General features: G+C 51.0%; 2 protein-coding genes across 3 annotated transcripts in view; one reads left to right on the forward strand and one right to left on the reverse strand.

Moving 5' to 3' along the window:
• The window catches only part of TPCN1 (two pore segment channel 1), a 67,248-nt gene extending 65,922 nt beyond the window's left edge, over positions 1–1,326 (forward strand). For both annotated transcript variants that reach the window (XM_006900990.1, XM_006900991.1), the window contains exons 25-28: positions 222–306; positions 519–658; positions 848–928; positions 1,222–1,326. In XM_006900990.1, the coding sequence (XP_006901052.1) occupies positions 222–306; positions 519–658; positions 848–928; positions 1,222–1,326 (411 nt within the window). The remainder of the gene's footprint in view (positions 1–221; positions 307–518; positions 659–847; positions 929–1,221) is intronic.
• Positions 1,327–3,980: 2,654 nt separating this feature from the next.
• Positions 3,981–26,879, reverse strand: part of SLC8B1 (solute carrier family 8 (sodium/lithium/calcium exchanger), member B1) — a 33,936-nt gene continuing 11,037 nt past the window's right edge. The window contains exons 4-19 of the mRNA XM_006901015.1: positions 25,031–25,222; positions 21,076–21,228; positions 20,942–20,994; positions 18,463–18,530; positions 18,250–18,363; positions 17,992–18,159; positions 15,789–15,896; positions 15,302–15,361; positions 14,965–15,095; positions 12,992–13,133; positions 10,827–10,948; positions 8,398–8,551; positions 7,636–7,716; positions 6,454–6,518; positions 4,466–4,657; positions 3,981–4,040 (exon numbers count right to left, since the gene is read on the reverse strand). Of these exons, the coding sequence (XP_006901077.1) occupies positions 3,981–4,040; positions 4,466–4,657; positions 6,454–6,518; positions 7,636–7,716; positions 8,398–8,551; positions 10,827–10,948; positions 12,992–13,133; positions 14,965–15,095; positions 15,302–15,361; positions 15,789–15,896; positions 17,992–18,159; positions 18,250–18,363; positions 18,463–18,530; positions 20,942–20,994; positions 21,076–21,228; positions 25,031–25,222 (1,863 nt within the window). The remainder of the gene's footprint in view (positions 4,041–4,465; positions 4,658–6,453; positions 6,519–7,635; positions 7,717–8,397; positions 8,552–10,826; positions 10,949–12,991; positions 13,134–14,964; positions 15,096–15,301; positions 15,362–15,788; positions 15,897–17,991; positions 18,160–18,249; positions 18,364–18,462; positions 18,531–20,941; positions 20,995–21,075; positions 21,229–25,030; positions 25,223–26,879) is intronic.

Consider the following 26,879-nt stretch of genomic DNA (forward strand, 5'->3'; position numbering starts at 1 on the left):
CCCTGTTCTGTCTCTCTCTCACACACACATACACACACTTTCTCTGTCTCTCTCTGTTGTTCTTTCTCTCTCACACACACACGCTCACTCTTTTTCTGTCTCTCTCTCACACACACACACACACACACACATTCTCTCTCTATCTCTCATTCTGTATCTGTCTCTCTCTCTCCCCCCTCGCTCACTCTCTCTTCTTCCCCCACCCCTGCCATCCCCGCCAGGTTGTGATGACCATCATCGTGGCCTTCATCCTGGAGGCCTTTGTCTTCCGAATGAATTACAGCCGCAAGAACCAGGACTCGGAAGGTGCGTGGGGGCGGGGCCTCATCTGTCTGTGTAGTCAGAGGGAGGAGGCCGGGTGTGAGTTCACAGCCCAGACTAGAGGGGTCACCATGTGGACCCAGACTTCTGCAGGGGGCGTGGGATGGTGCCAGGGAGGATTGTTAAGGTAGACCCGGCCAGGCTGGGGGCACCTCTTGGCTGTTGCCCACACACCACCCCCCTCCACCTGCCCCTAGTGGACAGTGGCATCGTCCTCGAGAAGGAACTGTCCAAGGAAGAGCTGGTCACTGTCCTCAAGCTGTACCGGGAGACGCAGGGCTCCGCCTCGGACATTGCCCAGCTGCTTAAGACCCTCTCCCAGATGGAGCGGTACGAGGTGAGAGCCAGGGCGAGCGCCCCACGGCCTTGGTGCCAGCGGCGGGCCCAGGCTTGGTGCCGTGCCTTCCCCAGCACCCACCACCTCAGATGGTGGGTGCCCTGGTGGGTTGTCCCCCCTGCCAGAGTCAGAGGTGGAGGGGCCCGGCCCTCACCCCAGAAAGCCCTGCAGCCTCTGCTCTTCCCCTAGCAAAACTGCGTGGTGTTCCTGGGGCGGAGGTCCAGGACCAAGAGCGACCTGAGCTTGAAGATGTATCAGGAGGAGATCCAGGTAGGAGCCCGCTGCTGCCTGCTCCGGCCTGGGGGCTGCTGGCTGGTCCCACTCAAGGAAGGACTGGGGAGAGAGGGTCAGAGGCATGGGGTCCTCGTGGGGGCCGCTCCTGATGGGGCCTAGAAGTCAGGGTTGGGCATGAGGGTCCCAGGTGGTTGCGGCCAGCAGACATGCCTGCCCTGCACTGCTGGTCCACAGTCCCCCACGGCATAGCGGCCTCACCAGCCTGGGGGGAGACACAGGGGGGGCTGGGTGGGGCGCACAGCCGCTCAGCACCACCCATTCTGCCCCAGGAGTGGTACGAGGAGCATGCCCGGCAACAGGAAGAGCAGCGGCAGCAGCCCCCCAGCACCCAGCAGCCCCCCGGCAGCCGGCAGCGCTCCCAGACCATCACCTAGCCCCCCACGGGAGAAAGCCATTCATTCTATGCAATAACATAGTATTCTTTTATTACGAGGGACTGAGGTCGCGTGGGAATATGTGGATATGTTCACCTATATTCATATGTAATATGCACATATTTATGAGGAGGAGGACATGGACAGACGAGGTGGGGGTTTGCTTGGTAACCACGCTGCCCTGTTGAACTCCGGAAGGCGGGGACTCGGGCTGTGGGGGACCCTTCCCACCATGGGAGAGGTCAGAGATGCCTGTCACGGAACAGCTTCTCACACGGATGACCCCACCCCCTCCACTGGCCGACCTCCCCTTCTGGTTCCTGTTTCCATTCTGTCCCCCCTCCACCGGCAGCCCCCACCCAGCCACTGGTCCTGCACACCCGCTCCAGGACCCCGAGTCTGGCTTTAGGGACAGAACCACTTAGGGAGGGAAGACACACGTCCCCGAGTCAAGTGTTTGTGTCTGGGACGTGGGGGACGGGCCTGGCCCAGCCCAGTGGGGACCTTGAGGTCCAGGGTGCTGGTATGGTGTCTGCGTAGCTCTGGAAACCTTTGCCCCCAAGCCCAGCGCTGAACTTTCCCCGATGACCTCCCTGGAATCCAGGGCCTACTGCCCAGGCGGGAAGGTCTCAGTGGGCAAGAGGCGATGACCCAGCCAGTTCTACAAACTTTGGGGGTGAAATCCCTCTTCCTGGTTGTTTAACCGTTTGGCCAGCTAGGTGTTGGGGTTGACGAAGATTTTGCTATAGACCAGCGGCCTGTCCCTTGGTGTGGTGAGGGCCCACTCCCAGAGAGGGACACAGAGGCCCCCAGCTGAGGTCAGCCGCCCCGGCCTCCCTGGGGCCAGACTCGGCAGAAGAGGGTGCTTGCCCACCCTACTTTCAGGCTGGTGTAGGTTTAGGGGAGTTCTTGTTAGCCAGGCCCCCCCAAGACCCAGCGAGAGCTGAGCTGGCGAGGCCGGGACCTGGTGGAGGTGGGCAGGGCGCTCGGATCCGGGGTGTGGGGGGACCACAGCAGAGCAGCGCTGAGAGGCGGCCTCGGTGGGCAGTCCTGGGACAGGACGCAGTGGCTTCCACGAGGCAGCCGTGGTGGGCATCCTGGCCCTGACCCCGGCTCCCAGCCGACTCCACGTTCCCCTGTGACCTGGAGTAATGGGGCAGGCCCCTCTCCACCCCCTTACCACAGGCCCTCCACTCTGATCATCAACGAGCCCCACGTGACGAGGGGACAGTGTGGGTTTGTTTCTAAAGCACAGCCTTTTGCAAGGTGAACCCCAAGGACGCGGGGTTCCCCATTCATCCCAGAGCCTGGCACTGAGCCCCAGGCCACACCTCCCCCTCCTCTCCCCAGAAGACAATGATTTGCACAGTCGGGTGCCTTTTTGTATGTGTGTGTGTGGTTTAAATGGGCATTTTGGAACCAGGGGTCAAGGGGCAGCTGCAGGAGGGCAGGGGTCCCCACCTTGGCAATTGGAATCTATTCCTTTCCCCCCACTTCTCTGGGCCAGATGGGCCAGCGCCCCCTGGTGGAGTGGGGGACTCCCAGGCAGGAGGGGCTGGGCAGCGCCCACCCAGCGGGGAACAAGTGCCCCTTAACCCTGCGACTGGCCAGGTTCCCCGCTCCCCTCCCTCATTGGAGTCCAGTGAAGCCTTGGTGAAGGCACTTTGGGGGAGCCCTCCTGCACCCCCGTCCCGCCCCAGCCTTACTCCAGAGAATGCTGACAATCATTTTGTAAAGACGGGAGGATGCTGGAAGGCTTTGTATGTGGTTATTTGCTACCTAGAGAATCCACTGTCTCAGACTTCTAATGTATTAATAAAAGCGCTGCTTTGTACATGTGTGGGCTGGCGAGTGATTTCTGCCAGGGGTTCAGGGGACAGGGGAGGGACTGTGGGGACAAGGGTGGAGTGATGGGACAGGGGGAGTGCTGTGGGGACCAGAGCAAGGGTGATATGGAAGAGGCTCCTTCCCTGTCTGTGCTTCACCTCACCCCAGTCCAACCCCACGTGGCCCTGAACCAAGGCCCCAGGGAGAGAAAACTAAGAACACTGGGGTTGTATATCTGACACACTTAATCATCCTTTTATATATAATTTTTTAAATTTTTTTTAAAGTCCCTTTTCTTTAAGCCAGCAAAAGGCCATCAGGCTAGCTGAGGTCCTGCTTGCTTGAAGGTCAGATCAGCAGCTGTGGTAGGAAGGCCTGGTGTGCTTCTGTCCACGTGTGGCTTCCTCCCACCCCCCCAGCCCCCCACAGCAGTGACCCCGTTTTGCAGCATGGGAGCCCCCAGTTCTGAGCAGGGGTGTCTGACCATGGGTCAGAGCCTGGAGGTGGTGCGAGAGCTGTGCCGTCCGGCGTGATGGCCACACGTGTAGTCAGTGCTCCACGCTGAAAAAACATGGCTTCTAGAAAATTCCAAATGGCAGGTGTATCTCATGTCCTGCTCAGGTCTCCGGACCAGCCTGTGAGACCTGTGCCCTGAGAGGTGTTCATAGCCGTGACCAGTGCCCGCACTGGTCCACCTCAGCCTGGAGACCCAGCACACGAGGTGCTCTTGGCTCTGTCCTGTTGCTGGCCACAGCCCACTGGTCCCCCTTGTCCACTTCATCATTGAGCCCTGGCACATGAGGCGTCCTCCTGGTGAGCAGCAGAAGTCACACGAAGGCGTGACAGCCATCTGATTTGAGGACAAGTTGCCGCTGGGCCTCCAGGCCCTTGAGGACAGGAAGGCACGGGTGGCTGTGGGAGGGCCTGGTGCACAGTGGACATCTCTAGCCCCACACACTCAGCCGGCCCGTGACCTTGCTCACCTCAACCCCTCCTCAGACATGCTCTGGGGATCATTCAAGAAGGCTCTGGCCCTTCTGTCCACGGTAAAGCCCAATCTCCACTGGTGTCTCAGTCAGAAATGGCACCACTGGGAGCTGACCGGGAGGGTGGCCTGGCCACTGTCCCTGCAGCGGGCAGTGACTTTCAGCAGCAAGAACTACCCCACCGGAGCTCCACTCTCCTCTATCCCACTGCCTACCCAATTGGGGGGCCGCCATGGTTACTGCCTCCTCACAAGGTTGCTGGGTACCCGCCTGCAGTGACATCCTCCGGGCACCAGACAGACTCCAACAGGCGGCCTCAGTCACACCCCCTTGAGGTGAATGACTCTGAATTCGGTGAGCAGGGCCACGAGGAGGAAGGTCACGTAGAAGAGCAGCAGGCAGACGCCGTAGGCTTTGCCCAGCTGGAAGCCCTGCGCGGGCACCGAGACCAGGGAGATGACCAGGCTGAGCCCCAGGGCACCCGCCAGCACCCACACCAGCAGTCCGTCCGGCTCCAGCTGGGGGAGGACAAAAGGAGAGGGGCCAGGTCACTGCCCGCCACAGTCCACGTGCTCCTGACTGCACCCGGGACCCAACCCTGAAGGGGGCTCCTGACCCAGACCTGGGGGATGGCTGTCCTACCCCCCTCACTGTCACCCAGCTGCCATCAGCCAAGATGTGTCCAGCCCCTGCCCTGGGGCTTCCCCAGCTCAGTCTGATACGATGACAGCTTCAGACATCTCGAGTTAAGGGCATTCAGGCCATGCTGCCCACCACCGACTAAAAAGGTGGGAAAGTGGGCAGACAGCTGCCGAAGTGGGTGCAGCAGGGCCTGCACGGTGGATGACGTCTGTGGAATAATGCTTAACAACTGGTCTGGGTTTGGATTTTCCTAAGAAAATACTGAGAGATATATATTATATATTATACATGTTGTTAAGTGCTGTCAAGTCGTAGATGACTTAGTGACCCTATGAACAAAAGACCTGAACACTTGTATAACTTTGGTCATTTCTCCATGTTCATAGGGTTTCTAGAGGCAAGCTATTTCTGAAGTGGATGCCTCTCCTGCTTCCAATCATGTTTTACTGGGAGCTCCACTAAACACGGTCCACCATGGGTAACCATGATCACATTTGACACAGCAGTGACACAGTGTTTAGCATCACAGCAACCACGAGTTACCTCTGTACAGCAAACGCACAGACCAGTGCTATACCACCTAGAAGAATGTCTGACAAAAAACAAAACCAGGCCTGAGGGCCTCAGATTGAAATCAACAGGCTTCTGTAGAACCCGGCTCCAGCAGATGACTTTCTAACTGGATTCCAGCCCCATTCTACCGATCAAAAGGGTTTTTCAATAGGAAGCCTTATCATGTCATCTCACTCCCCTTAACCAATCAACATTCCACCCTACTGCTCACCAATCCCAGCCAAAAAGCTTCTGTGGAACTCGGCTTCTGCAGATGACTTTCAATATATCTATCATCTATCTGAATCTATATATAATATATTCGCTTTGAGTCTCAAGCGACTCGACAGCACATAACATATATATATATATATATGACACAATCTATATGATTAATTTTTTTTTAGAGTAGCATTTGCTGGTCCAGTTGATGATAAGAGGGCTGTGAGTGTCTACTCAGACCCAGGCACCCCTGGGACACAGAGCTGGGTGACCATTCCTAGCAGCAGCACCGTCTTTCCTGCTCAGAGCTCTGGGTGGAGGCTGAGAACCTAGGAGCTCTGGTGGTGCTGTGGTTAAGCCATATGCATGCTAACCAAAAGATCGGCAGTTCAAACCCACCAGTCGCTCCATAAGAGAAAGACGTGGCAGTCTGCTTCCATAAGGACTGGCAGCCTTCACACACTGCAGGGCAGTCCCACTCGGTCCCACAGGGTCACTAGGAATTGGGAGTGGGTTTAGTCCACATCTGTCCTGTGTATTATTAACACAGAGGCTGCAGCAATGGGCTTGTAGCAATGATTGGGAGGGTGTGCATGACCCAGTCAGTGTATCTTTCTGTTGTAAATTCATCTCTGAGTCAGAAGTGATACAAATGCATTCAACAACAAGACCACATCCACCTTACCACTGTAACGCTGACTGGTCTGTAAACAGAAGCTCCTGGCTACACAGATGCAACAGATTTAAAAACTATCCTAAAAGCCCTGAATTTGGACCAGTTTCTCCTGGAAGTGTGGCTTTCTGAGATCTTTATGGCCTCCCAGGCCAGCGAGCTCCAGAAGAGGAAGAGGAGAGCGTGTGAGAACGAGGCCCCTTCCAGAAGCTTCTGGCCACTTACCTCTACCTCCAGGTGGCCCGGGGAGAACTGGAGCAGGCAGCCCAGCCCCACGCCCACGAGGATATCTGCAGCTCCGTTCAGGAAACGTTCTGGGAACAACCTGCCCACATGACCCTCGCTGCCCACTGGGTACAACCCTCAGGCACCAGAGCCCAGCTCTCCTTATGCTCTATTCCCACATCGAGACCAGAGGGGGAGACACACCCCACCCCAGGCACAGCAGCACAGAAGTGAGTGGACTGAATATTTTGCACTTAGTTTCTATAAATCATAAGAGATGACAGAAGTACTTAAATACCTGGGAAGTAGCCAGCAAGGAGAGAAACTGAGGCTGGTAGCGACGTGGCTAAGTGTCCTGTCTGAGGTCCCCCAGGGCACCTGGGGCTGCTGCTGTGTAACCAAGGCCATCCCAAGAAGGGGCTCCAGGTAGGGTTCCCGCCTTGCCACCTTACAACCAGCAAGGGCCACACCCCAAAGCCAGAAGGACCCCTGGGGTCCCATCCACTTGCAGTACCCTCACTGGTCCCTGGGGCACCTTCCCTGAAGGCACTTGACTGTACAGTGTGTGGGAAGCTGAACTGGGAGTAGTTTTTCAAAAATAGCTTAGAGAGGCAGTTTCCATCCCAAGTCTGTCTTCACAATAAATTTGTTTGCAGGTCAGAACCAATAGGTGCAGAATGTACCTGACGTCACTCAAATGTTTGTTTTGTGCATAAAACAAAGAAACCCTCCCAAGTTTCTTCCACCCTTATCATAATACCACAGGACTAGCAATACTGTTTTGATGTGTGGCACTAAAGTTGCACCTGTTTCGTCACAGTGAACTATGAACCTGGAATTTTTAACAGCTCCCAGCCTGTACTAAATGCTAAGTACTGTATCTTTTGTTGTTGCTGGCCATCCTATTGGACCTGACGCATAGCTAACCCCCAGGGGGTTTTCAGAGGCTGTAAATCTCCTGGCAGGATCTTGTCCATCCTTTTCTCCCACATTCCATCTCCAGGGTGCCCAAGAGCTCGGTCTGCCCCAAAGCCCCATTTTGCACATAAAGAAGCTGAGGCCCAAGCGGCTAGTCGGCTGCTTGCCGGCCTGATGTGCCCTTAAGAGGAGCTAAGGCCGAGGCCCGGGCACAGGGCACGCCCACGGCACCAGAGCCCACGACGCCAACCCCTGGAAGGATACTGAAGATGATTCCCCCGAAGCAGGCTGAGAACGCCATCCGCGGGTAGCCCTGGCGGGCCAGGGTGAGATCCGAGAAGACATCTGGGAGGAAAACAGATGAAAGAGGCTTTGAGAGGGGCCCCTGCCCTGGCTCCCGGGCTCCTTCCATCTCACCCACGGTCATCCAGTCAACAAATATTAATGTCCATCAGCTCAGTGCTGGAGGGTGTGACCACATTCCAATAAGACACAACACACTCCCTCCCAATAGAGACATCGCTGAGGGGAGGAGGGAGCTGGGGAACATTCTGCTGCTGATTTCCCTCTAAGTCCTCTCTATCGCTAGCACGCACAGCGCTGTGGTGTGAATTAGAAAAAGGTACCCCAGTGGAGGTGAAGAAGGCTGGATTTTAGTAACCTCCTCTGTAGATAGGAGACTCCTGCATAGTGCCCCACCTGGCCAACCGTACATGGCAGTCCTAGCTCGAGAAGGGTACACCGTGCACGTGAAAGCTTCCACGCCACACACACATCCACACGCTTGCTCCGTTCAGTTGCGCGCAATGGGCCTGCCTAGGGAGCCACCCTGAGTGTACTCGTCACCAGAAAAGAACTGGGCCACTACGGTCTCCCGGCCTAGGTACAGTATAGTCCAGGTCACCTCATCTTGATGCCCAAAGGACAGTGGGATCCAAGTGTATGCTCAAGGGATGCTCTTGACAGCCCTATTCAGACACAACTCTGGCTGGAGCCGAGCCCAGAACCCCACCCGACCTGACCCACCTCCAATGCTGTTCCCCCAGGCCAGCAGGGTGAGCCCCAGCACCGTGTTGCTCAGCCGGAAGACCACGCCCAATGACCGCAAGATGTTCACCACCTCCGTGGCGGCCGCCTTGATCCACAGGGCACTGGTCAGGAAGCCCAGGAGAGCAAAGAGCTGTGGAGGGAACAGCGGCTGATGGGACCAAGGCCAGCCCTCTGCAGGGGCTCGCTCTGAGTTCCTCATCTGTGAAATGGAAAGGGCTTTCTCCTTAATTAGAATGGGGAACCGCCTGGCAGTTCCTCAGAGAATGAAAACAACAAGTTAACATTCGACTCAGCATCCCGCTCCTAGGTATCTACCTATGAAAAATGAAAACATAGACTGAACTTGGACTTTCCCTCGTGTTTTCTTAGCAGCCTGATTCGTGAAAGCTCAAAATGAAAACACCATATACATCCATCAGCTGGTGGATGGAGATACAGCATGTTGGACCTCAGAACAGTGGAATATTACTCAGCCAGGAAAAAGGTACGAAGGTCTGATTCACACTATAGTGTGGACAAACCTTGAATATACTGTTGTTATATATTGACTCACAGCTGACTCTCCAGCAGATTTTTATTGACAGTAAAATGCACAGAAGGTAACTGCCCATCTTTCGCCCTGTGGAGTAGCTGGTGGATTCAAACTGTGTACCTTTGGGATGGCAGTGTGACTCTTAACCACTGAGACACCAGAGTTCCTTTTGACTAAATTTGTGAAAGGATATCTATGTGACTATCAGCAATCAACAAAAATATATATGTCAAAGAAATGAGTCACCGAATCCTAGTTGGTATGTGATTCTACCTCCATGAAGTGTCCAGAATAGGCAAAAGCTATAGACAGAAAGTGAACGAGTAATAGCTGCCTAGGGTTGGGGAGACAAGGGTGGGCTGATAATGAAAAGATATGTGATTTCTTAAGAATTAATGGAATATAATTGAGATGTCTCATAAAAGAGATGCAGACATGGACATGTTCACTAGCTGTGGTGTTAACCTGAAGTTGACTTTTTAAAGCCATTTCCTTAGTCCTCTCTGGTCTCCAGACACCTTAACTGCAGGTACATGGTCTTATAAATCATCAATATCTGTGGGACTGGGGTAAGAGAAAGTGTGCTTCCCACACTGAGCAGCAAGACTTGAGGGAGAATGGAGCAAGACCCTGATGAGAGTGAGACCCTGGTGATGGTAGTGGAGAGATTGTGGCATTACTATGGAGAAACTGTGGCAAGGAGTAACCAGAGGAATGTTGGGATAAAGGCAACAGTTAAAGTTTTGCTGTGCTTGCAGGAAAATTAAGGAGAAGCTGACTTATGCTCTGAAGGAAACCTTGCTGAATAATTTGGATTTGACTACTGAGATGAAACTGGAGCTGGGCTGGTGGAGGAATAGTGCCATGGGACTGCTGGGCTAAAACCTGGATTTGAATTGGGTGATATTCTTTGCCTTCACCACTCTTCCACTTATTTCCCTAATAAACCCCATTCTTAGTACCAGAACTTTGAATTAAGTCTGTGAGTCAAAAATGAAAAGAGAAAAAAGTGATTTCTTGCGGGGTGATGAAAATGTTCTAAAATAAAATGTGGAATAGCTCAACTTTGAGCCAAGGGAGCGTGAAGAACAGGCAGGCACACATCCCGCAGGACAGTCCACTGGGCGAAATGAAAAGGGCGGCATTTGCCTGAGGACAAAACCCAGAAGGCAGGAAGGGAGAGGACAGGAGGATGGAGGGAAACAGGAAACAGGAAATGGGAAGAGTGTGGTTATCCTGTGGGAACTGCAGTCAATGTCACAAAACAAAACATGGATGGATTGGAGAAAGGAAAACCCATTTGCTCCCAAATTACAACCAAAAGTTCAATAAAACTGACTTTCATCAAAATAACAAAAATTTAAAAAGAAAATTGATTATAGTGTTGTTTTCAAAATTATGAGTATGCTAAAAAAAAACAATGAATGTTTTTGGGTTATGTTTTGGGTTTTATGTTAAATGGGTGAAATCTGCTGTACACGAATTTCTCCTTCAATCAAAATTAAGCTGTAATTAAACTTAAAATTCCAGCTGCTGGTATGTACCATCGAGTGGGAACTGACTCATAGCTGACCCTCCAGAGGGTTTTCAGAGGCAGTTAATTGCATGGGAGGAGACTGCCCATCCTTCTTCTGTAGGGAAGCTGGTGGAATTGAACCATGTGCCTTCAAGACTGCAGAGCAGCTTCTTACCACGAGACCACCAGGAATTCCAATAGGAAGTAAAAAAATTCTCTGTGATGACTTTTTACAAAAAGCCTCCAGTGACTGTGATATTTGTGCACCTGCTGTAAGGAGAGTGACATGTGTCCCACCTGCCCCAGGGGTGCAGGTGTCATGTCTCTCCCTCCTCTGGTGGAGAGTCGGATTCTTACCCAGTGAAGCCTGGGGATCTCACTGTTGGATGTGGCAAAGAAGGTCACCGAAGCCACGGCAGTGCCCGCGATCACCACCATGGTCCAGACAGGAAGAATGCTGCCAATCGCGTAGAGGCCATCTGTGGGGAGCCAAGCAGGACACTGGCACCTTCCTCGAACTCAGACGTCAGCCCTGTGCCACCTCCTGAAGGCCCCCCCAGTCCCAGTGTCTGAGGGCTGGGCTGAGACCCCCAGATAAAACCACACATTCGGCCAGTGCCACCCACGTGTTCAGACGTGGCAGGGTTGTTATTGTTGGGGGGTCATCAAATCAGGTTCAACTCCTAATGACCCCAACGGGGTGAAACAATGCTCAACCCTGTGTCACATTCCCAATCCACCTCACTGAAGGTCTTCCTATTTTTTTTTTATTAATTTAGTTTGTTTATTTTTCATTTCAATGAACATCTACAGAGATTTTGGGATTCCAGTCATTCATTGTTGCACCCTTCTCCCCGCACAAACCCCTCCCCCCGTTTGCTCCTCTCCTTGAAAAGCCAAAGAAAAACTCCCTCATTGGTACACAATCCCCCCGCACCTCCCCAAACCCAACCCCTGCCCCCAAATATAATCCACTCTGCAACCCTCATTGCATACTCCTACGACAAAAATAATGCCCTAAAATATAACACTTTCAGACTATTTTCTCCCCCATAGACTTCAATGCCGTAAACATATTTCATCCAGTTTTTCTCGGTCTTACCCCCACCGCAATGCCAGCCTCACTCTACAACAGTGCACCATATAGCATTTGTCCCTTTGTGACTGAGATACCTCACTCAGCATAATGTCCTCCAGGGTCACCCATTTTGAATAATATTGCATGAGTTCCTTGTTTTTCAATGCAGCATAGTATTCCATTGTGCGAATATACCACAGCTTCTCTAGGGTCTTCCTATTTTATGGACCCTCCAGTCTGTTTCCAAGGACTGGCCTCCCCTGAGAACATGCCCAAAGTATGTGAGACAAGGTCTCAACACCCTTAGCCTTCAGGAGCACCCTAACTACACTTCCTGCAGAACAAACAGTTCTTTTGACAGTCATGTTCTATTCCATCCATCCACCCATCCATCCATCCACCCCCCCCCATCCATCCCGGTGGGACATGGGGAAATGAAAGACAGAGCTCTGCTCTCAAGCTCCAGCCACAAATGCAGAGAAGAAGCACGTGCGGAAAGAAAACAGACTCACTCTAGCCTTTTGCAAACTCTACGCACCATCCTCACCGACCCCATGACAGACATTACTAATCAACCTTGATAGTTCTGTCCAGCTGAGCTGTAAGGCAGCTAGGCAGTATTAATGGATTGATGTCATTCCAAGAGATGAAAGAGGGTGTGAAATACATCCTTGTTCATTGACACTGAAGTCCAAACATCCAACAAGCCCATCGCTCAGCAAGTTATAAAAGTTCTAGACCTTTTCTACTACAATGCTAAAGATAGGGAGACCTATGTGTAGATAGAACACTATACTTCTCCATCCTCCACATTTTTCACCATTATGGAGCTGGTAAGGTGTCCTGCTGGCATAGTTAGTGAGTAACACACTGCACTGGTAACCAAAAGGTCAGCAGTTTGAATCTCCCAGCAGCTCCAGGAGCCTAAGATGGGCAGTCTTCTCCCATAGGGATTTACAGGCTCACAAACTCAGTGGAGATTCACTACAAATTAGAACTGCCTGCTCATCTATGATATAGGCTTGTTTAAGGGAATCATAAAAATGATGATCTGACCACTCAGATACAAACATCAAGACTTCCCTTTTGCTTCCTTATTTACTTTTTGGTCATACCTACTGGCTCGGCGAGGAGGAGCCCTAGTGCAGGGGCGCAGGGGTTTAATGCTTGACCGGTAACCAAAAGGTCAGTGGTTCAAAGCTACCAGCCACCTTCTCAGGAGAATGATGAGGCTTCCTGCCTCTCTACAGGTGACAGCCTCGGAGACCCTGCGGGGCAGGTCTCTGCCCCACACGCCCACTCGTAAGTTGAATCGACGTTGGCAGCCACAGGGCAGGGACGTGCTCAGGATTCTGTGGCTGGCTCAGGAGTGGAGTGGTTAAGAAGAAGGTTCTGGAAGGGAAGGAGGAGAAAGGTGGGCTGGCGTGGGGGAGGGGACACTCACAGGCTCCAGACTGCAGGGTCAAGACACAGAACAGGGGGCTGGTCACCAGGTGCAGGCAGTTGAGGGGCCGCTTCCAGTTCCGGTCTTCCCTGTCTGGGTCCACAACGGGCACCGTCAGGAGCAGGAAGAACTCCACAGGCAGCTGGGGGGGGTGCAGAGGCGGCATGGGGTCAGGGGGGCTGAGCTCAGCCATGCAGGACAAGGCTGCACTGCAGAAGCCCCCACCGAGCTCAGAACCCGTGTGTGTGTCCCCAATGCTGTGACAAAAGTCCCCAGACTTCCTGCCCTAACTACTCTCCTACACCCCGGGGCCAGAGTCCTAAACCAGGCGTCCCTTCTTGGAAATCCTAGCACAGAACCCATTTTTATCCTTTTTCCAGCTTCTAGAAGCCAAGCACTGGTGGTAAGCCAAGCCTAGTGGTAAGAAGCTGTGCTGCCACCCCAAAGGCACATGGTTCAAATCCACCAGCTGCTCCGTAGGAGAAAGGTGGGCAAGCAAGTCCTGTGTGATTTTGTACCCATGAAAATCCTTTGGAGGGTCAGCTATGAGTCAGTCTCAACCTCACAGTACACAATAACAACAGAGGCCAACCTGCTGGCAGAGTGGTTGAATGCTTGGCTGCTAATCTCCAGGTTGGTAGTTCAAACCCACCAACCACTCCACAGGAGAACGACGTGGCTGTCTGGCGTCATGAAGATTGTTGTTGTTGAATGCCGTTGAGTCAAGCATGACTCATAGCAACTCTATGAACAAAAGACCTAATGCTTTTCCATAACGATCGTCATTTCTCCACGTTCATAGAGTTTCCAGAGGCATGTGGTTTAGGAAGTGGATGCCACTCTTGCTTCCAAACCTGTTTTACAACTGGGAGCTTCACCAAACACTGTCCACACTGGGAAACCATTCTGGTATTTGATACCCCAATGGCACAAGGTTCAACATCGCAACAAACCCAGGTTACTTCATACAGCACATTGACAAAAAGGGATGTACAAAGTGGAAGAGTGTTCTTCCAGATATAACGGCACTAGTCTAATTCAACAGTGGTTAATTGTCATCAAGTCGAATACGACTGCGAGTAAGCTATGCAAAGACCTGAACTCTGTTCTATAACTAACATAATTTCTGTACAGAACACTGTTCTAGAACTAACATCACTTCTGTACTTTCGAGTTTGTCGAGGTGAGTTTGTTGTTGTTGTTAGGTGCTGTGAAGTCAGCTCTGATTCACGGTGGCTCTCCGTACAATAGACAGAAACCCTGCCCGATCCTGCACCATCCTCACAATAGGTGCTTCCGTGCATGGTCTGGTGCCATAAAGACGCACAGCCTTGAAAACCACAGGAATCTGTCTACAAATCTGTGCTGTAAATTCTAGCACTGTGCCTGGGCAGGAGTGGGCTTTGTTACGTGAACGAGACAGGACTGGGATGCAGTGTGCCCTGAGACTGTCTCTTCTGACATAGAAAAGTCACTGTATTGAGGGGGCAGAACAGAGGAGGAGGGCAGACGGAGGCCAGGACCCGCGGAGAGCCCCAAGGGACCAGGAAGCTGAAGAGGCAGCACCTTCCCCCAGACCCAATAGATGCAGAAAGAGGTTCCCCTAAGCGGGCTCCCCACATCTAAACCGCAAGCCTCCTCCAGTGTGAGCGAGAAATTTTTTATTTGTTCAAGTAAAAAAATAAAGCAAGTGAGTGAGGGAACCCCAGGGACAGCCGTGCTCTGTCCTACACGGCACCTTGTTCTTGTTGTTGTTGTTGTTGAGTACCATCGAGTCAGAGCTAACTCATAACCCACCCTCTGGCAGGTTTTCAGATGCAGTAAATCTCAGGGGAAGAGACTGCCCAGAAGATTCAAACCGCGTGCCTTCAGGATTGCAGGGCAGTTCCTTACCACTAGGCCACCAGAGCTCCCTACAGGGCTGCTAGGAGCCAGGAGTCACACACAGGCAGCGTCCCCACCCCATCTCCTACCTTGAACACCTTGAGAGCCCTCCAGTAGGCCGACTTAATCCTCCACTTTCTGTAGTCCAGCGGGTTGAGGGCCTGGACCAGGATCTGGGCCGTGGTCTCCTGGGAGGGGATGAGTGGCCGGTACTCGTCCCCTGTGTGTATGGGACGGTCAGACGGTAGGGAAGACAGATGCTATGCGGGGCTCAGCCTCCAGGAACCCTCCCACCTTCCGCCCACCAGCCCTCCCAACCCCTTGGCAGATGGCCCAGCCCACAGGCTTGGAGTCTTATTGCTGGGGGGTGGCCTGGATGGCCCCGTCTTCCACCCCAGCCCTGGGCCTGGCAGACGCTGGACTCACCATAGTCATAGCTGTTGGTGTTAGAAGACACCTGGTCATCCTCTGAGTCTGTGAGCAGCTCTGTGGGTGACAGTGGCATTGCTGCAGGCCAGCTAGGGTGCCCTGTCCCCAGCTCCCCCTACTATCACTCCAGGGGGGCACCTCTGGGAAGGGGGCAGTTTTGGGGAACAGCTGTGCAGGCCCTCCTCATTCTGCATTCCTGAGCTGTTGTTGTTGTGTGTCCTCGAGCCAGAACCCACTTCTAACTGACCCTCCAGCTGGTTTTCAGAGGCATAAGAGACTGCCCGTCTCGTTCCTGCTGAGCTGCTGGTGATTTGAACCGCGTGCCTTTGGGTTGGCAGTGCAGCTCCTTACCACTAAGCCACCAGAACTCCTTGGTCACTATGGAAATATGCAATAGCAGGGGGGGCCTTGGGGGTCTGGGAGAACAGAGTGTCTCCGTTCTCGCTGATCTCCCTTCTCTCTCACGCATGCTCCAGACCCATACCTGGGGTTCCCGGCGTGGAGTAAACCAGGGATTTCCTCCGCTGCCATCGGTAGATCCAGGTGCAGAGAACCACGGTGAGTACATAGAACACGTAGAAGCCCAGGAACGCTGCAGACAGGAGTGCACGCTGTCACCAGGGGGCGTCCTGGGTCAGGGCACGGGGGGGGGGAGGGGCCTGCGGTCCGACTGCCGGTGTCTGTCAATGTTCCTATCTGTAGTAGGCCTGCCCAGTCCCAGCTGGTAAATGGTCATTTCCTGAGCCCCTCAGGCTCACTCCTGCCCTTATGACCCATCTTCCCATCCCCAGGTGCCTGGTAATCCAGCAATAAAGGGGGCAGCGCCTGGCATAGACGGAGGCTTTCAAAACCCCAATCCAGAGCTGCAGTGCAGAGTCCCGCCCTTGCCCGGGGAGGTGGTCCCTGATTTCCGCATCCCTACAGCCCTGTCTGCAGGGGTTCCAGACAGAGGGAGGCACAGCAGGAAATATGAGGGCAGCAGGACAGCTGGCATCGTGCCCTGTTTCCCCAATAGGCGCTGCATCTCCAGTGGGCAGCCTCATGCCCACAGATCCAGCCCTGCAGGCCTGGTTGAGGGGGAGAGGCTCCCACCATGATGGTCCCTGGGAGCTCTGGTGGCCAAGTGGTAAGAAGCTGTGCTGCACCCAGCAATTCCACTACTGGGAATATACCCCAGAGAGACCATAAATGCCACCCAAGCAGATATATGCACACCCATGTTTATCGCAGCTTTGTTCACAATAGCAAGGAGTTGGAAACAACCCAAGTGCCCATCAACAAATGAATGGACAGAGAAGCTGTGGTATATTCACACAATGGAATACTATGCTGCATTGAAAAACAAGGAACTCATACAATATTATTCAAAATGGGTGACCCTGGAGGACATTATGCTGAGTGAAGTATCTCAGTCACAAAAGGACAAATACACCATGGTGACACTGTTGTGAAACAGGACTGACATCAGGGTTGGGGGGAGACTGAGAAAGATGGGATAAATAATGTACACTGCATTGAAACAGATGAGGGAGAAAACTGTTTAAAAGGGATGTGTGATTAGGTATTTTTATCATGACTGGAGTCCAGAGTGAAGGCTGCATGGTGGAATGGACCTGGGGGTAGGGATTGTAAAACAATGAAAGAATTTTTCTTTTACTTTTCCAAGAGGGTAGTGTACTGGGGGGGAGGGCTGGGAGGGGAGAAAAGTGCAACAATGAATGAATGGAAATCCAAAGTCTCTGTAAATTTTCATTGAAATTAATAATAAATTAAAAAAGAAAAGGAAAATGAATATTTGTAAAAAAAAAAAAAAGGAAGCTGTGCAGCAATCTCAAAGGCACTTGGTTCAAATCCACCAGCTGCTCTATGGGAAGATGGGCTTTCTCCTCCTGTGCGATTTGTTGCCTCTAAATACTCCTGTAAGGTCAGCTACGGGTCAGTTCTTTTATAAATTTTTTTTAAAATTTTTTTATTATTTTGTGTGTACCGTCAAATCAGATCTGACTGGTACAGGAGGAGACTGTTCCTCCTTCTCCATCAGAGCATCTGGTAGATTTGAACCGCTCACCTCTGGGATTGCAGTACAGCTTCTTGCCACTAGGCCACCAGAGCTCACCTACGGGTCAGTTCTGAATTGACCACAAACAGCAATCACATGATGTCCCTGGGAACATTTGGGTGGGGGAGCGCCTTATCATCTTATCACCTTATCATCCCTGGTTGTTTTCCTTAAACAAAAGCAAAAACAACCCCATAACTAGAGTTGATTCTGATTCATGGTGAACTCACAGGAATGACAGAGTAGAACAGGCTTTGTGAGGGTGTAACCTTTATGGCTGATGGCCAGGCCTTTCTTCTGCTGTCTACCAGGTGGGTTCACACCAACATTTCGGTTAGAAGTTGAGCCTTTTCCTCTGCCTAGTAAACAGTCTCTCCACTGACATGTCCGGACCCAGCTCAATGGAGGCTTTGCTGCTGGAAGTCACCCTCAGCGTCCCAGACCTACTGCTGCCTAAACTCTCTCAGTATCGCCTGCCTCTGGCCCTGGCCCCTCTGCCTATCTGAACACACTCCCTTTTTGCTCTGGCCAGCTTGGATTCAGATGTGCCACTATGAATCAGAGGAGCCCTGTCTCCGCCCTGTACCCAGGGAATGAATCCCTGTGTCTCCAACCCACAATGGCTCACCCAGAGCCCAGGCCAGTGTGACCCTGCCACAGTAGAGAGCTGTGAAGGTCAAGAACACAGCCACCATGTAGAAGATGATGTCCCTGAGGAAGGGCCTGGAGGCGGCTGTGAAGGGTCGCAGGATGGCGATGCCACCGGCTACCACCGTGGTGACCAGCACGCCGGCGCCTGCAGGAGAGGACAGACAGCTTAGGTCAGCCTGCTCTGCACCCACCCCCCTGAACACTCCCATCCACACCCTGCCAGGACTGCCCTTACCAAACAGGGCCCCCAAGGCCAGGCCAGCCGTGCGAGGGTCCGAGAAGGCCACCAGTGCGCTGAAGATGTCAGGGGCTCCATTCCCAAAGGCCAGGAAGGTGACACCATGGGGGGCTGTGTCAAGGAGGGTCACCGCAGAGGCTGTGCCGTGAGGCACCTGTCTGTCCCCCTCACAACCTCCCCAGACTGCCTACTCCCCCTCCCTCCCTAGACAAAAGGATACTGCCACGTTGTGGGAGAGCTTGAGGCTGGTGGCGATGGCCGACAAGTTAGGACAGAAACTAGACAGAACAAGCCAACAGTTAAAGTGAGTAAGAGGTGATCACTGCTTAGAACGGTCATAGGATGTGCACTGAGATTTAATCTTTCGCAGGTCCCATGAATCAATTTTATCCTCTTTAGTAATAGATGTTGGAGAGAGGATGTGGCGAGAAAGGAACTCTTATACATTGTTGGTGAGGATTATAAAATGGTACAACCACTCTGGAAGGCAGTCTGGGGCTTCCTCAAAAAGCTGAACATAGAAAAAAAATTTTTAAAAATAATATTTTAAAAAAAAAAGAAGCTGAACATAGAAATTCCATATGACCCACTACTTGGAATATACTCTGAGAACATGAGAATTGAGGCACAAACAGAGATTTGTACACCAATGTTCATAGCAGCATTATTCACTGATGCAAGAACATGGAAACAGCCCAAATGTCCAACCACAAACTAATGGATTGAGAAATTGTGGTATATTCACACAGTGGAATACTATGCAGCACGCAGAAGCAATCATTTTGTAAATTATTCCCTAACTTGGGAAGGACTGGAGAACATTATGCTGAGTGAACTGACTCCGTCTCACAGGGATAGATATTGCATAAAAGTAGAATGAGTATAAGGATGCAGGGGGGGTGGGAGAGGCTGGAAGCAGAGGGATGTAGATGTGCAGGGGGAGGGAGGGGGATTAATAATTGGGTTGTACAATTTGATGGGGGATGTGAGGGAAATTGAAAAGCTGTTTTTGAATTTATATTAGAATTTTATAAACTAGTGAAGAAAAAAATGTAAAATAGAATATATATGAATGATTGCATAAAACAAAATGTATACGAATGAAACATACTATAAAGGTATTATATGTCACAGGAGATCAAGGGCATCATTGGCCTAGGACAGAGCGCAGAAGGAGGGAGCAGGGAGCATAAGCACGGGTGGCTTAATCTGTAGGGCACTGTACTGCCATCCCCAAGGCCATGCCTCTCTGGTGGTTGGTTCAAAGCCACCAATGACTTTGAGAGAAAAAAGATGGGCACCTCCCACTTGTGCTACTTGCAGCTTCTGAAAACCTTCTAGAGGGAACTTATACCTGCTGAAAACCTTCTGGAGGGTCAGCTATGATTCAATTCCAACTCGGTGGCACTGAGTTTGAGTTCTGAGGTAAAGCTCAGAAGGCGGGTAGGGGTAAGATAAAAGGATTGATGGAAACAAGAATCATAGGGAGGAACTGGGAAGAGTGTAGTTATGTGGCAGGTACTGTAATTAAGGTCACATATGAAAATATGTACAAATTCCCTTTCAACCATTTGCCTGTCACAATTTAATAATTTGACCAACTTGATCTGTAATATTCATTCAAATCAATATTTTTAAAAAAAAAAGAAAGCAAATAATTGAGTGCTTCTACTGCCAATTCTAATTGATGTTCTTATAGAAGCAAGGAGAGTTGCCCCATAACATATTTTAGGCTAATATTGTCAGGGTTGGTGAGGATGAAGTCACAGAGATCATACTACACACATCTCGGCACTGCGGAAGAAAGAGGTGGCGTCAGGCACGAGTGTGGGTAATATTTATAGAAACAGACTACTAACAGCCACATATTTCTCCCCCAGAGCAGCTGGTTGGTTCAAACCATTGCCCTCTTGGCTGGCAGCTGAAATCTTTAACCACTGCACCATCATCAGTCCTCTAACTCCCCTCTAGCGAAGTAGGGGGTTCACTGGTAGAATTATTCCTTCTACGCAGGAGACCCTAGGTTTGAATCCCAACCAATACTTTGTGCACAGTCACCACTCATCTGTCAGTGGAGTCTTGCATGTTGGCTACAATGCTGGACAGATTTCAGAGGAACATCTAGACCAAGACCAGGAAGAAAGGCCTGGTGATCAATTTCAGTAAATCTGCCAGTGAAAGCTATAGGATCATAGCCGTCTAATTCATAACCAATCCTGAGGCTAGGCAGTATTTCATACCCAGGGTAGCCATGGCTGATCCAATGGCAGCTAACAATACAATGTTGTTGCTATGTTGTTAAGTGCCGTCGAGTCGCAGGCAACTCCTAGCGACCCTATGAACGCAAGTCCTGGACACCTCCTGTATAACTTTTGTCCTGTCTCCAACTTAATAGGGTTTCCAGAGGCAAGCTATTGTGGAAGTAGATGCCACTCCTGCTTCCAAGATTGTTTTAATCGGGGAGCTTCACCAAACACTGTCCACCATGGGTAACAGTATTCAGCTTCACAGCAACCATGGGTTATCTCTGTATAGCAAGTGGACATACCAGGGTTACATGACCTAGAAGATTGTTTCACAACACAATAGTCCCATTCTTTTCCCAAACCTAGGGACCACCAGAATATCTACTTGCTAGAACTCTGTTTTCCCATCTCTCAAATAGGCGTGAACCCAAGATCAAACTCACAACTTTGCCGCGGTGACTCCCAGAATCAGAAACAGGTAGAAGAGCCAGAGAACCTGGTGGGAGGAAGAGAAGTGTGAAGGTCCAAGCTGGTCACAAGCCACCCTTCGCCAGGCTCCCTGGGGACAGGGCCTCACGTAGAGGGTGACGGCCAGAGGGAGGAGGCTGGGCGAGAAGCAGCAGAAGATGCCCTCCAGGTAGTCCAGGTAGCCCTCTGAGCTTTGGCAGTCAGGGTTGTTGCGGATGAAGTCACAGCGATTCGAAGCATTCACGCTACACACATCTCGGCACTGCGGAAGAAAGAGGTGGCGTCAGGGGCCACGAGTGTGGGTGACTGGACCATGTGTGTCCAGGCTGCTGCAGTCAGTCCCCTCCAGCCTGGGCTCTAAACCCCTCACACCTTCTGGGCACCCAACATGCACTTTTCATTTTACACTTAAACATCTTTTTTTTTTTTTTTAAATAAACAGATGGCATTCGTCAGTCGTGTCTAAACAAACCAAACAATATATAAAGACTATTAAATCCCTCTTTGTGATTCTGCCTTCTATAATTCCACTTGTCTTCAGCGGTCCTGCCATGATTGGTTTGAAGCACGTCTTTTTTCTTTTTTTACTTGTATGCCATAGAATCAGATCCGACTGGCACAGGAGGAGATTGCCCCTCCTTCTCCAGCAGAGCATCTGGTGGATTCAAACTGCACACCTTCAAGATTGCAGCACAGCTTCTTGTCACTAGGCCACCAGAGCTCCCTTTGAAGCACGTCTTTATGTCTCAGTCCCATGACGTTTCTACATGGAAAAACCCAACGCTGAAGCAGAGTCAATTAGTCCTTAGAGTGACCCTACCGGTCAGAGCAGAACTGCCTCACTCTGTGTCTGAGGCTGTAAATCTTAATAGAAGACCACCCCATCCTGTCCCCTGCAAACCCTCTGGTGGTTCTGAACCACCCACCTCCCAGTTAGCCATCAAATGCTTAACCACCGTGCCACCAGGACTCCTTACCCTTGTAAATACACCTGACTGACAATCCAAACCCCAAAACCACTGCGGTGGAGTTGATTCAGACTCAACCCTCCCAACTAGTTTCTGGGGTCAGAAATCTTACCAGGAGGAAACGGCTTCATTTTTCTACTAAGGTGTGGATGGCTAGTGGATTCAAACCAGCAACCATTATCAACAGTCCAGGGCAAACTAACACACCATGCCACGAGGGCTTCTGGATTTAGAAAGACAGTTTGTCATCAATTTCTACTGATGGTGACCCCGTGTTTGTCCCTTCAGGAGTCCTGGTGCCAGAGTGTGTGATATATGTTGTCTGGCTAATCTAAAGGCTAGCAGTTCAAATCCACCAGCTGTTTCCTCAGGAGAAAGATGGGTAGTCTCCTCTCAAAAATCTACAGCTGGGCCCCTCAGTGGAGGGCCGTTATGACTCAGAAATGACTCAAAGACAACGGGTTTGGGTTTTTGGTTCCGTAGGGTGTCTCGGTAAAACTGTCTTCCATGGGGTTTTCAATACCTGAATTTTTGAAAGTCAATTTCCAGGTATTTCTTCCAAAGGCACCTGAGAGTGACCCTGAACCTCCAACCTTTGAGTTAGTTCACCTTTTCTAGCAAATTACTGTTTTATCCAAAACCAAAACAAGCCAAAAAAAACCCCTGCACATCCTGCATCTGTCTTTTTGCAATTCTGTTTTTATCTTTCATGGTCCTTTGCTCAAAATCATGAACAACTTTTACATCAATGCAAACAATGATAATTCAGATAATAAAGCAAAGTCAACACTTTATAAATGCCAGGCCCTGAGCTAGGACCTTTACCAGGTGTCTCGATCCATCGGTACAACATGCGGAAGGTGATGTGATCACTCCATTTTACAGATAAGAAGAATGAGGCAGGCATGGGATCCAAGTTCATTCAGTGGTAGAGTCAGGATTTGAACCTTGGTAGCTGGAAGCTCCTGAAGTCTTGTTCTCTCTCTCTCTCACATACACACAGTCTCCCTACAGACTCTTTCCTTCGCAGCAGTCTGGAAGTTTACTGTGCTTGGGGCCACTGTCACACTCACATGAGTCCGTTCTGTCAATGTCACGGACACTGAACTTCCTTGCACGTGACTGAACCCATGAGACTATTTTGTCAGGAAGAATTCTAGAAGTGAAAAGTGCTGACTAAGTCAGAGGGTAGCCCAGGTCGGGTTCTCCCAGAAATTGATTCCTGCTCAGTTACACGGACAGATTTACCTGGTGAGAGCCACGGATCACCCCAGGGCCCCTGCTCCTGGGGTGTCCCCACAAGAGGCAGCAGTTAATTGCACAATCGCAGTAACCACAAACCACCTTCCTATCTGTAAAACGGGCATAACTGCTTGTCTGAGACGCTGGCCAGGAAAGCACTGTCTACCCAGAACTGGCCGTTCCTGGGGTGGATCTGACTCACAGTGGTCCTGCAGCGCGGAGCAGAACGGCCCCTTAGGGTGTTAGGGGGTCTTCATCTTTCTCCTGTGTGGCAGCTAGTGGACTTGAACGGCTGCCTTTTCAGTTAGCAACCCAAGGCTTAACCCACTGCTCCCCAGGGCTCCTGGAAACACTTGAAGGCTCCCCAGAGCACACGGCATTGGACTGATCCCAGCGTACAGCAACCCCCCATCTGGGGCTGTGAATCTTTTAATGATCTTCCTTTCTCCCTTGGGGCAGCTGGTGGATTTGAACTGCTAACCTTTCACTTAGCAGCTCAGCATATAACTTGCTGCCAGGACACCCAGGGTTCCTTCAAAGCCCTTTGTTGTTGTTGTGTACCGTAGAGTTAGAACCAACCCGTAGCTGACCCTCCAGTGGGTTTTCAGAGGCAGTTTAATCTCACAGGAGGAGACTGCTCATCCTTCTGCCGCAGAACAGCTGGTGGGCTCGAACCATGTGCCTTCAGGATTGCAGCGCAGATTCTTGCCACGAGGCCATCAGAGCTCCCCTTCAAAGCACTTTACAGCACCATAAAGTTAGTGTGAGTGCCAAGCCTTCTTAGCTCCGTAAGAGGAGACATTTGTTAATCTCATTGGGGTACTCTAGACCCCTGTGTTAGTGGGGCGTCCAGAGGTCATCCATGATTATTCAATTCATTTCACTATCTTCTCTGAGTCCAGATGTCATCCATGGGTATTCAGTTCATTTCATTGTCTTCTCTGACTTCCCCTCCCCTCACAGAGGTCAGGGTAGAATGACGCAAGCCCCGTGAAGCCTATCTCAAGAGCTCGAGCTTGGCCTGCCTCTGCCCTAAGGGGGAGAGCCTTCTAATCTGATTTTGACAACTGTCTCTGCTTAAGACTGCCCATTGCCTCCCCCACTCAGTAAATAATAAAAGCCTGTGTTAAGAACTTAACATGTTCATCCTGTACAACAATCTTACAAGGAGGGTTTGTCTCCCTATTATACAGATAAGAAGTCTGAGGCAGGCACTGACTTGCCTCCCCGCTTCAGTTAGTAAGGTCTTTTGTAATCTGGCCACCACTACCTCTTCACTTTCATTTCAACACTCTCCCCATCATTCATTCACTGTGCACAGCCTCCTCATTGTTCCAGGAGCCGACTCCTGCCTCAAGGCCTTTGCAGTTGCTGTGCTCTCTGCCTGGAACATTCTTCCCTAAACTGTGCAGGAGCGGCTTCCTCTTGTCAGGTAAGGACCTGGCTCATAGGCTATTTCTGCACAGATGTTAACTGTGGCTGCCTGGTCTGAAACAGCTGGAAATCAACTCCCCTTCCTCATCACTCCATTCCTTTCATCATTATTATTATTATTACTATTATTATTATTATTATATTTTTATGTGTGTCCAGTCAAATCAGATCTGACTGGTACAGGAGGAGATTGTCCCTCCTCCAGCAGAGCATCTGGTGGATTTAAACCACACACCTCTGGGATTGCAGTGCAGCTTTTTGCCACTAGACCACCAGAGCTCCCTTCCATCCTGCTCTTTATCTGTCTTCTCAAGAGCCTGTCTTTTGTCCTGGGCTCAGCAAGCTGCCTGACCCACAGGAGATACTCGATTGGAAGCATGTACATTCCTACGGCACCCAGTTTCCTGCCTGGATACTCACGTCCACTGCGGGAGTCTTGTTCACATTTACAGGTAGAAGCAAGGGGCTGACGGGAAGCCTAGCGGTTGGACCCCCAGGCGCATCTCCAAACACGATCTCCACCATCAGCGCCCTGCCCGCCATCAGCCCACGTCTGGCTTGCCACTTTCCCTGCTGAAGTATGTCTGCTCCAGACACCTGGCGGCCCGCGTCCTGCAGAGCAGAGGAGAAAGAACACTTTCACCAGACTTTAGCAGCCAGAAGATTCTCAGCTGAGGAGCTGCGTCCCCTTGAATCTCCATTAAAGGAAAACTGACATAGAAACCCACATCCTAGATTAGAAACCTCTCCGAAGGTGTCTCCCTGGAAGCCCCAGTCCTTCCCGCAGCCCCAGCCTGGTCCCTGAAACCAGAAGAGCAAGGCTGGGAAGGATTTCAGACGGGATTCAGGGACCTATGCACAGGGGGCAAGCTGGAAGAAGCCTCAAAGAAAATAGACTTTGTAGGGTAGGCGTGGCCTTGGGGCCACTGTTTGGAACCCCACAAGAGACTACTCCCATCTTATTTTAAAGGTAGGTAGGTAGGTAGATAGATAGATAGATAGATAGATAGATAGATAGATAGATAGACAGACAGACAGACAGACAGACAGATAGATAGATGTTGTTGTTGTTAGGTGCCGTTGAATGGAATACGATTCATGTTGAGTTGTGGAGTACCATCAAGTCAGAACCAACTCGTAGCAGGCCCTCCAGCAGGTTTTCAGAGGAAGTAAATCACATGGGAGATTGCCTATCCTTCTCCCACAGAGCTGTGGGAGGATTCGAACCGCGTGCCTTAGGGATTGCAGTGCAGTTTCTTACCACCAGGCCACTAGAGCTCCCTGAGTCATAACTCCTAGCAACCCCATGAACAACAATTCTGAACCCTGTCCTATCCTGTGCCATCCTCCTCATCCTTGACACACTTCAGCCCACTGCTGCAGTCACTGTGTCAGTCCGTCTGGTTGAGAGTCTTTTTCACTGACCCTCCAGCTTTCCAAGGTATGTGAGATGAAGCTTTGACATCCTTGCCTCTAAGGAGCACTCTGCTTGCACTTTCTGTTGGTTCTTTTGCTTGTCCATGAGATACTCATGGACTCTTCCCCAACAGCACAGCTCAAAGGCATCAGTCCTTTTGTTATCCTTACTCACTGTCCAGCTCTCAGGTGCACAGCCAGGGATTTTAAAGGCCATGGTCTAAGGTGCACGTTTGTCTTTAAACCGGTTATCGTTGCTCCCCAATAACTTGGAGTCCTTCCCAGTAAAATATGTCTCCTCATCTCATTGTTGGTACCAAGGGTGTTGACTAGGGATCCAAGTAAGAGGAAGTGGATCGAAGAACCATGATGTCCATGACAAGTAACCCGAGGCACAGGAAAATTGTGTGTCCCAGGTCATTCAGAGAGGCCAGCCTCTCGGCCACTGTGTCCATCCTCCTTCAGCCATTCCAGCGGGCAATTCAAGCGAGGTTATCATCCCATTCTTTAATCAGACAAGACAGCGGAGCACAGAGGAGTTTAAAAACTCACAAAGGTCACACAGCCAGAGGGCACCGAGGCAACAGTCCTTCGGATGGGAAAGCTGGAGGGAACTGATTTGCCCAAAATCCTGCAGCCCCAAAAAATAGTGGATGCTAGCTGCACTCTGCTTCTGCCTTGTCACACAATGCCAGGGTGCAAACAACTTCACTTTTCTTCCAAAGGAATAAAATGAAAAACCAAACAAACTGTAGTCCTCATCACATAGATTTCTCTTCTCCTAATATTTCCCACGTTCTGCATGCTTTATATTTGTGTAGTTCAGAAAATATTTTTGTTTTGGTTTTTTTTT

The sequence above is a fragment of the Elephantulus edwardii genome, unplaced genomic scaffold (genome assembly GCF_000299155.1).
Source record: "Elephantulus edwardii isolate Elephantulus edwardi_28Jun2011 unplaced genomic scaffold, EleEdw1.0 scaffold00304, whole genome shotgun sequence".
In the NCBI taxonomy this organism is placed as follows: Eukaryota; Metazoa; Chordata; class Mammalia; order Macroscelidea; family Macroscelididae; genus Elephantulus; species Elephantulus edwardii.